The following is a 12630-nucleotide window of genomic DNA, read 5'->3' as shown; positions in this document are numbered from 1 at the left end:
AGGTGCAAATTTCACATCAGGTACTAGCAAAATTACAGGAGGTGGCATAAATTAATATGGTAAGTCTTCTATGTCAGAGGTTCAATTCCTCCATCTCTTATCTACAAGATCAGAGTCTCACAGGAAATGGAAGGAGAGATATTATATATCCATACAAAATAATATCTGGGAGGCATTTATTTCCAAAAAATTAGACTTGTCAACATTAAAGAGAATCCTCTCCTAAAACACCACATTTGTATGTTTAGAAAACATCAATGTAAGCTGTCAGCTTTCAAACAAATCCTTATTTGAAATATAAGTCTGTTACACTTGCATATTCCCCCTTGTTTCATGTTGTGAATTGTGCTAAAGTACTTGTCCGGGCCCCCCTCCACCTGCTTTTTCACAAACTTCAGCAGTGCCAAAATCAAAAGACCTGGTCTTTTACCCATGTACTAAAGGAAGTAGAAAATAACCTGAACACCTCTTTCCATATAAACTGTCCCAATCTCACACCACTAAAGTGCAACCACTGTCCACTAAGTCTGAAGCACTGACTCCCCCTGGGCAGCTTTCACAAAAATAAACATGCCCAGAGCCTACCTCCCAGATTACAATGCAGGCCTCAAATGTGGCCCATTCCTTAAGACTGAGTTGATTTAGCATCTGAGTGAAAATATTTTAACATTCTGATGTACAAATACAAAACCTGTTATTTATTTATTCATTCAACTAGTACTTATTGAGTATCTACAATGTGCCAGGCAAGGTTCTAGGCACTGGAGATATGGCAATGAACAAGACTCAAGTCTGTGACCCGTGATAGCACTTGTATTCCACTGAGGAGACAAAAATAAGTCATGCAAGTAATACCATTTTAGGTGCAAATAAATGAAGAGGAAGGTGGATAAGGGGTTAGAGAGCGACTGGATGGCAAAGTACACCTGTTTTAGATAGGCGAAGTCAGGGAAGGTCTCCGTAAAAAGGTAACATTTGAGCAGAGATCTGAATGATGAAGACCTGAGGAAGCAGAAGGAACTGCAAATTTAAGGCCCTGAGGTATTATCTCTAATCCATGTTTGGCAAGGGATTACTATACATAAAACAGGCTTCCTAACGCCAAAGAACTTAATATAGAATTAAGACCTAACAACACAAGACAAAACCCAGGTGTCAAAATAAATGTTTCTAGCAATAATGCTATGAATTATATATCTCTCTATATAAAATACTACTACTATGGACTGGCTTAGACAGGGAAGGAGGCAAAACCTAACTATATCTGGATCTTAATGAATGAATATACTTCCAGTTCACAGAAGTGAGGAGGGAAGGAGTTTTTCCTCAGAGGCAAAAGAACAAACAGAAACACAGAACTGTAAAAGTAAAAAGACAAATCTAGAATATCAGGGTAATCTTGTTGAGCAAAATTTAAGAACATGAGGTTGAAAATGTAGGTCAGAATTAGGACTAGAATGTCTTTCTCCATTTTCATTTGGAAAATGCCTATTTATCTAAGACCAAGCTAAACATTTCGATTCCTTTATGAAGTATTCACTCCCACTCCCAAAGGCAATTGTTTCCTCTTCTGTGTTGGCACTCACCCTCTTCTGTTCATGTCTAAGGCTTAGAGATTACTTTTTCATCACAAAATCCACATTCTCCATCAACTGCTATCTCTTTTCAAACATAGTTCCTAACCCACAAGCAGCATCCAAAATATATCTGTTCAATCAACTAAAGAAAAATAAAATGGGATATAAGGTCTGCAAACTAGAAAACTCAACATAGTAAAGATGTCAATTCTCCCCGAACTGATCTACAGGTTTAATGTAATTCCTATCAAAATCCCAGCAAGGTATTTTGTGGATAAATGACTTATTTTAACATGTATATAGGTCAGGTGCACTGGCTCACACCTGTAATCCCAGCACTCTGGGGGGCCGAGGCAGGCAAATCACCTAAGGTCAGGAGTTCGAGACCAGCCTGGCCAACATGGCGAAACCCCATCTCTACTAAAAACACACAAAAAATGAGCTGGGCATCATGGCATGTGCCTGTAATCCCAGCTACTCGGGTAGCTGAGGCACAAGAATCGCTTGAGCCAGGGAGGCAGAGGGTGCGGTAAGCTGAGATCATACCACTGTACTCCAGCCTGGGTGATAAAGTGAGACCCTGTCTCAAGAAAAAAAAAAAAAAAAAAAGAGAGAGAGAGGCGTAGGTCCTAGAATACCCAGAATTATCTTGACAAAGAAGAAACAAGTGAAAGCAATCACTCTACCTGATATCAAGGCTTACCACATAGGTACAGTATTTGATATAGTGTGGTACTGGTGAAGGAACAGACACAAACATCAGTGGAAGAGAACAGAGAACCCAGAAACAGATCCACCAAAATATGCCCAACTGACTGTGTTGGAACAACTGGAAATCCACAAATTAAAAAAAAAAAATTATAAAACCTCAAAATGAAACATTAACTTCAATGTAAAACATAAAACTATAAAATCTAAAAATATAGAAGAAAATATTTGGGATCTAGCACCAAAGTGACAAGTTCTTAGACTTGCAAGCACAATCCATAAAAGGAAAGATCGACATATCAGATCTCATCAAAATTAAAAACGTTCTGCAAAAGACCATTTCAAGAGGATGAAAAACTACAGACTGGGAGAAAATACCTGCAAACCACTTTTATGACAAAGCAGTAGTCTCTAGAATATATAATGAAATATCAAAACTAAACAGTAAAAAATACTAAATCCAATTAGAAAATGAGGAAAAAAACATGAACAAATGTTTCACCAATGATGATGTAAAGATAAGAAATAAACACATGAAAGAATGTTCAACATTATTAGCCACGAGGCAAATGCAAATTAAAATCACAAAGAGATACAACACCATCTATTAAAATGGATAAAATGAAAACCACTGAATGCTGGCAAGGATGCAAAGAAAGTTGATTCCTCATACAAGGCTAGTGGGAGTATAAAATACTACAACCACTTTGGGTAACAGTTTGGCAGTTTCTTACAAAAACTAAAGATGTAACTATTACGGGAACCAACAACTGTACTCTTCTTATACTCATACAAAAACTCATACACAAATGTTCATAGCCTACCAAGAAATAACTGTGATGTCCCTAACAGATGAAAGGTTAACAAACTGGTACAACCACACTATGAAATATAACTGAACAATAAAAAGGCAACAATTTTGATGACCTGACAGATAATTTATGCTCAGTGAAAAAAGCCAGCCCCAAAAGGTTATATACTGTATGTTTTATTTATATAACATTCTTGAAATGACAAAATTATAAAAATGGAGACCAGATTAGTGGTTGCCAGGAGTTAAGGAAAGGCGGAGAACAGAAGTGGGTGTGACTATAAAAGAGTAACATGAAAGATCTTTGTAGTGTGGAGGCCGGGCACAGTGGCTCACACCTGTAATCCCAGCACTTTGGGAGGCCAAGGTGGGCAGATCACGAGGTCAGGAGATCGAGACCATACTGGCTAACACGGTGAAACCCCGTCTCCACTAAAAATACAAAAGATTAGCCAGGCGTGGTGGTGGCCACCTGTAGTCCCAGCTACTCGGGAGGCTGAGGCAGGAGAATGGTGTGAACCCGGGAGGCAGAGCTTGCAGTGAGCCGAGATCGCGCCACTGCACTCCCACCTGGGTGACAGAGTGAGACTCTGTCTCAAAAAAAAAAAAGAAAGATCTTTGTAGTGTGGAAATGTTCTGTATATTAACTGTATCAGTATCAATTTCCCAGTTGTGACACTGTTTGCAAGTTTATTACATATTACCATTTGGGGAAACTGGGTAAAGGGTTCACAGTATCACTATGTGCTATGTCAGAAGAATCGCTTGAGCCTAGGAGTTTCAGATCAGCCTGGGAAACACAGCAAGACCTCATCTATACAAAAAATTAAAAAATCAGCTGGACATGGTGGTACACACTTGGGTCCTAGCTACTTGGGAGCCTGAGGAGAGAGGATGGCTTGAACCTGGGATGCTGAAGCTGCAGTGAGCCATGATAGTGCCACTGCACTACAGCCTGGGTGACAGAGGGAGACCCTATCTCAAAACAAAGAAACAAACAAAACAAACAAAAAGGATAGAAGGCAAAGAAGTCAATCTTAACAAGCAAAAAACATTTTTGGGGCCAGGTGAAGGGAAGAATAGGTTGACAGGTGAACTATTAGAGGGTCTTCCCTCCAAGTTCAAGTTCAATGTTAACTGGGTTGGAAGGTATAGGGACTACGAAATCATGAGAGGCTCAAATGGCTGAACTGGGAGCTTTAAAGGAATCAAGAACACTTGGATTATTACAGTTTGTGGGGAGCATGATTAAGAATCAACAAGAAGGGACACCACAGCTTCTTTCAGTGAAAACTGCATCTCCCAGGTTTGCAAACTGTTCACTGGAACGAAGTCTCTTTCCTCCAAATTCCTTCTCAGAGAACTTTCTATTTTCTTTTTTTCACTCTATCGCCAGGCTGGAGTGCAGTGGCGCGATCTCGGCTCACTTCAACCTCCGCCTTCCGGGTTCAAGTGATTCTCCTGCCTCAGCCTCCCAAGTAGCTGGGACTACAGGCGCACGTCACCACGCCCAGCTAATTTTTGTATTTTTAGTAGAGACAGGGTTTCACCATGTTGGCCAGGATGGTCTCGATCTCTTGACCTTGTGATCTGCCCGCCTCGGCCTCCCAAAGTGCTGGGATTGCAGGCGTGAGCCACCGTGCCTGGCCTGAAAACTTTCTTTCACAATAGCAATGAGCAAAACTGACCAAAGTCTGCACCTTTGGTGCTTACATGCTAATGGAGAAGAAAGATGATACCAAAATATATATATAGGCATTTTACAAAATAGCTGACCAGTACACCTCAAGACTGTGAAATAAAGCTTATTTTTTTAAATCAAAAACAAAATAGCACCTCCTACTTGTCTTATTACATCTAAAGAGTTATTTTTACTTGCTAATTGTTAATGCTGTTTTATCTATAAAGTTGTAAAGTATTCACTAAAACTTAATTTTTCTAAAAATAAAGTTATTTTACAGCACCACAGTTTGGATATCTCGGTGAAATTCAGCATAATGGAACTTTATTTGTACAGTTATAATGAAATCTTAATAACAAGAGCAAAAATATTATCATCTCTATCCTGCAGAAAAGGATAGAGATAATAACAGATCCAAACAGAAAATGTTTTACACACAAAAATTAGTGATAAAAGCAGATTTAGAATTCCAGATTCTCAATCGAAAAAGTGATTACTGCAATATTCATTTTTCTTCCCTCACACAAAGAATCTCTTTTTCTTCCTCCTATGTGAATAAGGGTGCTCTCTTGAACTGGAGACTTCCATGACTGGCTAATGTAAGAAGCAATGCCTATCTGTTTTCATTAACGTTTTAATTTTTCATAGAGCATCTCAGGAAGTCCACAGAGCTTGAATTTGTCAGGATACCTTCCTACACAGAAAAGTTACAAGCTTTCTGCATGTGAACTTCCCAATGCTGCACCAGCATTTATTTTGAGATGACATTCTTGGACTAAATTCATCATCAATGATGCCTAATAAAACACTTAATTACAAGCAACACACTCTTCTCTTACTAAACCAGATAAATGTACCAGTTAATTAATACTTAACTCCAATTCAACAAATATGTCCTGAATGATTGTGTCCAGTCACTGTAGAGGCACCAAGGATATAGTGATGAAAATGTAGCTCCAGCTCTTGTCCAGGAAACAGACAACTATGGAAAGGTCTAAAGAATTCTAAGATGCAGATTCATTCAGGGAGCCATAGCTCCAGAAGAGCACAAGAAGTCACCTAAATCAGTATGAAGACAGTCAAACTATCAAGGGAAAGCGAGGCACGGAGACCTGAAAGATAGCAGGTATCAGCCAGTTGAGAAGGGGACAGGGGAATATGTAACAGACTGACACAAATATTTACAGCCATTCACTTCAAAAAATACAATGAAATGATAATAAGAAGAATCCCCAAGAAAATAGAGAAAAATTTAGGCAGAAAACCTGGTAACTAACAGGCAAGTGCTAACCGACTTTACAGTTCAGCGAAAGATAAAACTGAAGCTGGCCATATGGAAGCTTGGAAAGAAGCTGCTTGTTACCAGTAAAACAAAGAGAAAGTCATGAAATAAACACACAGGCACCTTCAAAAGTGGATGTGTGGATAAATTCATCCTTGAAACTGTGCAACAGGCAAACAAGAATTTGCACATTTCTTTCCTTTCACCAAGAATAAAGACTACACTACCCCTTCCAGATACCGGACTCAATGACAATAGGCACAGCTGGTGGGGAGGAGGTAGGAATGAGAAAATGAATAGAGAGACTAAGTGAAATTTTACTTCCTAAACTGTGAGAATTCAGGTCCTTTCCTTCCCTGCTTGGCGACCCAAATGCTGGCAGTTTACACTCTTCTACAGACAAGAGAGTAAAAGATTCTTCTCTAAGAAATCTGACACTGACACACTCCCACACACCACCCCACCCTAAAGGACCTATGGATAATGACATCTAGAGATTTACCAATGAAATGGACCTACAGTGAAGCTCACAGTTTACAAGTCCTACTACCCATGTGTGGTAATTTCCCGTTTTTCATTTTAAACCTCATGTGACTTTTTGAAACTATGTACTTTGATAAAAGTTAAAGACAATGGCAGGTAAAAGCAACATGGAAAGGAAAAAGAAGTATCTAAGCAGATGATTTATTTCTTCTCATCTTACAATCATTTGTCTATAATAAATGAGTAAAAATAGAATTTTAAAACAAATCATTCTCAATCCTAATAAAAATACATGCCAAAATAGGGTTAAGTAAAAAGTACTCAACCTGTGTATCCATTAACATAGATGGCAACTCCACTAAAAATTGTAGATGAAGTCCCATCCTTCTGCATAGCAGCATCTGATCGAAACTGTTCCTCCAATTTCTGGACCTTGGCAGCCATATACCCACCCTAGAATTAAAGAAAAGGTAAACCAATCACAAAGGTTACATTTTCTCCCCCCTTTTTTGAAAAAAAATTATATTTTAAAAACTAAATAAATAAATGGACCTTATTCTGCGCTAGTGACCAGAACATAATGATGACCTCATAAACATAAACCATAAGGCAAGGCAATAAATAAAACAGGAAAGTTGGGCCGGGCACAGTGGCTCACACCTGTAATCCCAGCACTTTGGGAAGCTGAGGCAGGCGGATCACCTGAGATCAGGAGTTTGAGACCAGCTTGGCCAACATGGTGAAACCCCGTCTCTACTAAAAATACAAAAGTTAACCGGGAGCAGTGCCAAGTGCCTGTAATCCCAGCTACTCGGGAGGCTGAGGCAGGAGAATTGCCTGAACCCAGGAGGTGGAGGTTGCAGTGAGGTGAGATGGCGCCACTGCACTCCAGCCTGGGTGACAGAGCAAGACTCCATCTCAAAAGAAAATTATAATAAATAAATATAAATAAATAAAACACATAGGTCAAAGAAGAATTTTCCCTCTATCAACTCAAGTTTTAATTTTATTACATTCTTATGATTATAAAAGTTACTTTTAAAAAAAGCTAAGTCAATAATAATAATACTGGCTGGGCACAGTGGCTCACACCTGTGATCCCAGCACTTTGGGAGGCCGAGGTGGGCAGATCACCTGAGGTCAGGAGTTCGAGATCAGCCTGACCAACATGGTGAAACCTCGTCTCTACTAAAAATACAAAATTAGCCGGGCGTGGTGGTGCATGCCTGTAATCCCAGCTACTCAGGAGGCTGAGGCAGGAGAATCGCTTGAACCCAGAAGGTGGAGGTTGCAAACGAGCTGAGATCATGCTATTGCACCCCAGCCTGGACAACAAGAGCAAAACTGCATATCAAAACATAGTAATATCACAAAATATTGTTCGTATGTACACAATTGAGCAAGCTACACCAAAGTTTAAACCAATTACAAATTTGACAAGTGGTCTCAGAGCATATTTTATTTTATTTTTTCGACAGGGTCTTGCTGTTGTCGCCCAGGCTGGAGTGCAGAGGCACGATCTCAGCTCACTGCGAACTCCGCCTCCCAGGTTCAAGCAATTCTCCTGCCTCAGTTCCCAAGTAGCTGGGATTATAGGTGCTCACCACTATGCCCAGCTAATTTTTGTATTTTTAATAGAGACGGGATTTCACCATGTTGGCCAGGATGGTTTCCAACTCCTGACCTCAGGTGATCCACCTGCCTGAGCCTCCCAAAGTGCTGGGATTACAGGTGTGAGCCACCACGCCCAACCTCAGAGCATATTTTAGACTGGCTTCCACTATCTCCCACATACAGAGGGCTTAAAATGAATTATTTCAGGTAAAAATGAGGCAACTGGATAAACCAGTGTAGTCCTCCCTACACATGGAAAAGAATACGATGAATGCTCCAGTGGCTAAATTCTGGATCTAATCAATCTATTTGATAGTAATATTAACTTTCATTAGATAACATCCACCTCACAATAAATATTAAAAAATAATTTTTTTTGCTAAACATCTTGACAGATGTAGGGATTCAACTATACTTTTCCTGAACTTTGATATAATTAAGCTTGATTTCAATTATTAGGTCTTTAAATTAAAGGTGTAGGTGGCTAGAAGTACATGATGTTTTTTTCCCAAAATGGAAATGACTGCATTATTTTTGCTGATTATTAAAATATTATATGCTCACTATGAAGTTTCTTTTCAGAAAATACAGGAAATATGGGGAAGAAAATTAAAACTGGTATAATCCTATTCATTAAAACTTTGGGGTGTTGTTTTCAAAGCTTATTTCCATAACTCAGAGCACAGAGGTTTTACAAACATATAATCATACAAAATACTTCTTTGTAACACATTGTTTTAGTCAAGGTTATCCTTCCAGGTTGAGATATATAAAGCTGAATAATGACTGTACAGTGCTCCACTATACACAGATAACTTATTTGACCAATCCCTTATTATTGGATATTTATGTGTTTTCCTGTTTTTCAGTATTATTAGCAATGCTGCAATAAAATCATCATATAGTAAATTATTGTGCACTAGGCGTATTTATTTCCTCAGGGTAAAATTCCTGAGAGTAAAGTTTAGGGGATAAAGTTTATAAACATCATAAGGCTTTCAATACACTGTGAAAACTCAAAGATTTGGTGTCTAAAGTAATTTACAATTTAGAAAACAACTTAAACCACATTATAATAGAAGAATGAAAAATAACTAGACAGTTCGATATAATTATTTTTACTCTTTTAAAACACACCCATGTTTCCCAGCCATCATTTTCAGCTCGCTTCCTCCATCCACCTCGCCTCATGGTGGAGCTTCTGTATTGGGGAGGAAAAAAAAATGTCAATTTTATAACATCATGTATTCCTAAATGATATTTTATTTCAATATCAAGAAAATGAGAAATTAAATTCAAATGTCCAACTGATGAAAGTCAAGAATACAATATTAAGTAAACTTTTTCTGAAGTTCTCCATTCTCCAGCTTTACAAGTGAAATTTGTCTATAAAACACCCTCCTACACATGTTTAAATTGTAACTCTTATATTTAAAATTCAATAGAAAAATATCTTTATGCATTCCTGAGCACCAATCCTAACATTCACTTACATAAAACACCAAATCCAACTAACATGGCCATGCTTACTTTACTTGTTACCATTATATAAGACAATCTAACAAAATATTTCCCTTCATGAGTTGTCCTATAGTGTGGCTTTTAAACTCTGTCTTTGCTATTACATACTGGACACTTAAGAGTTCAGTCATAGCCTGATTCACATATTCTGCCAAAGCCCTAGAAGAAGTCAATTAAAAATGATGCAGAAAAGATTATCATTGATAATAAACTATAATAGTAAATCTGTCATTCTCCTTAAGGCAACACTTACTTAACTAACTATACTACAAAACCACCAGGATGACCAAATGATGGCTCACATTAAGTGGCAGCTGGCTCAGTGGCTAGCAAAATATATAATTCATAAAAAGAGGCTAAATGAAACCCCTTGTAAAGTCAAAGCCTTTTAACACAAACAGCTACATTTTGGGCTATGACTACATTTATTCTTAACAAAATTAATATGACTTCTATTAAGATAATTTTCTTCTAGTAACTATATACATGTGTATCAAATGGTTACCATATGAAGCCTTATATATTATCCACGTCAAATCAGCTCTGATATGATCTATGAGAATTTTTTACTTAACAACACCTTAAACCATGACACTTTACCCCACACACATTAGCAGATAATTTCTTTCTTTCTTTTTATTTATTATTTTTTTTGAGACGGAGTTTCGCTCTGTTGCCCAGGCTGGAGTGCAGTGGCGCAATCTCGGCTCATTGCAAGCTCCGCCTCCCGGGTTCACACCATTCTCCTGCCTCAGACTCCTGAGTAGCTGGGACTACAGGTGCCTGCCACCACGCCCGGCTATTTTTTTTTTTTTTTTTTTTTGTATTTTTAGTAGAGACGGCGTTTCACCATGTTAGCCAGGATGGTCTCCATCTCCTGACCTCGTGATCCGCCCGCCTCTGCCTCCCAAAGTGCTGGGATTACAGGCGTAAGCCACCGCGCCCGGCCTCTTTTTTTTTGAGACAAAGTCTTGCTCTGTCACCCAGGCTGAAGTGCAGTGGCACGATCTCGGCTCACAACCACCTCCGCCTCCCGGGTTCAAGTGATTCTCCTGCCTCAGCCTCCTGAGTAGCTGGGATTACAGGCACCTGCCACCATGCCTGGCTATTTTTGTATTTTTAGTAGAGATGGGGTTTCACCATGTTGGCCAGGCTGGTCTTGAACCTCTGACCTCAGGTGATCTGCCCGCCTATGCCTCCCAAAGTGCTAGGATTACAGGCATGAGCCACCATGCCTGGCCAGCAGATATTTTCTTATGAATATTTTTATTCTTAGCATACTGCAGGATTTGGTTTTTGTTTGTTGACATTTATAACAATTTGAATTTTTACTGTCACCCTTAAAAGATGCCTAAAAGACATGCAGAAGTGTTGTCAAAAGGTTAAGTCCCAACAGAGAGACAAGATAATACAAACGTTTTAGGGGCATGTGCAAGGTGCTCCGAGAAAAGGTGGTAAACTGATTAACCCTGAGGAGAGATTTCTTTTTTAAGTCTGATGAAGGTAGGAGGAGCATGAATACCCAATGTGCTCATTATCAAGTCCCAGAAGTACCACATGCTCTGTTAAATATTTCTCCTGTTTTCAAGAGGCTCACTTTGTCCAGTCCCAACAGACTTCAGCCCTTAAAGGAAATCTGGGAGATACATTAACACACAGCACTGGACTACATGTAAACTGAATCCATACACCTGCTGGAACAAGTAAAGAGTTTGGGAGTTCTGGCCATTATACACTAAAAACACATACCCCGATAATTAAAGGCAGCTATTAAACTGTTAAATAAAGGTAAATAAAGGAGTAAAGTGTATTTTAATACATTTGGTGGCCCAATCATTTAAGAGATCCAGTTGTGTAACGTCTGTTGTATACCTACTGCACAAGGCCAATAAGAAAATTCCTTAATGATGGTTTAATGAGGCTAGAAGCATGAAACACAGTTATAATACAAAAACAAAAATTAAAAAAAAAAAACAGCTATTAAGGGTTCTTTCCCCCAACTCCAAAGTAACAAAACTATTCCAGACAAATGTTTAAAACTTTAAAAGGAAAAGGAAAGAATGAAGGACTGAAAATTTTAGCTTCGTCATTTCCAATAACTTGACTCATGAACAACAAACTCCTATTGATCCAGAAATCAAACAGTCAAAAATTACTAGCCAACATTCCAAAGAGGACAAAAATCTTCAGAGATCTGCCACCCCACCTCTCTTCCCCAAACCAGATTATTTTTCCCTCTGAGAACATCTGGCAATCCTAGAAGAGTGGCTGGGAGACTGGGCAAAGTTTCTGACAAACAGTGCTAGGAGAGAAAAAGTAGAGTCCAAGGGTCTTCCAAGGATACAGCTTGCCGCAATTGCTATCAGAACCCTATGAGTAACAAGAAACTGGAAGTAGACAGACCAAACTTTGCAGAAACTGTATTCATTATTTCAATCTCTGAAAACAGATTAAGGTGATCATGGGCCAGGCGCGGGGGCTCACCCCTGTAATCCCAGCACTTTGGGAGGCCGAGGTGGGTGGATCACCTGAAGACAGGAGTTGGAGACCAGTCTGGCCAACATGGTGAAATCCTGTGTCTATTAAAAATACAAAAAGATTGCTGGGCACGATGGCTCACGCCTATAATCCCAGCACTTTGGGAGGCCGAGGTGGACAGATCATGTGAGGCGGGGAGTTCGAGACCAGCCTGACCAACATGGAGAAACCCTGTCTCTACTAAAAATAAAAAATTAGCCGGGCATGGTGGCGCATGCCTGTAATCCCAGCTACTCGGAAGGCTGAGGCAGGAGAATCGCTTGAACCTGGGAGGCGGAGGTTGCGGTGAGCCGAGATTGCACCATTGGACTCCAGCCTGGGCAACAAGAGCGAAACTCCATCTCAAAAAAAAAAAAGAAAGAAAGAAAAATTAGCCAGGCATGGGGGCTGTTTCTGCTAATCAGCAGGGATCTTC

General features: G+C 39.3%; 1 protein-coding gene across 14 annotated transcripts in view; it reads right to left on the bottom strand.

The window, feature by feature from the left end:
* Positions 1–12630, bottom strand: part of REV1 (REV1 DNA directed polymerase) — an 89475-nt gene that overhangs the window by 55065 nt on the left and 21780 nt on the right. For 9 of the 14 annotated variants that reach the window (XR_001715951.3, XR_008546311.2, XM_063789480.1 and 6 more), the window contains exons 2-3: positions 9294–9357; positions 6869–6995 (exon numbers count right to left, since the gene is read on the bottom strand). The exons of 3 other annotated variants lie outside the window; for them this stretch is intronic. Coding sequence is in view for 7 of the 11 variants with exons in the window: in XM_016949097.3 (XP_016804586.2) it covers positions 6869–6995; positions 9294–9357 (191 nt within the window). In the remaining 4 variants the exon portion in view is untranslated. Of the gene's footprint in view, positions 1–6868; positions 6996–9293; positions 9358–12630 lie in introns of those variants that run through there. 2 more of the 14 variants (XM_063789481.1, XM_016949096.4) reach the window with 2 other exon arrangements.

Source organism: Pan troglodytes, chromosome 12 (genome assembly GCF_028858775.2).
Source record: "Pan troglodytes isolate AG18354 chromosome 12, NHGRI_mPanTro3-v2.0_pri, whole genome shotgun sequence".
In the NCBI taxonomy this organism is placed as follows: domain Eukaryota; kingdom Metazoa; phylum Chordata; class Mammalia; order Primates; family Hominidae; genus Pan; species Pan troglodytes.
Note: the sequence above shows the minus strand (reverse complement) of the source record. Positions and strands in the feature narration are given on the sequence as shown.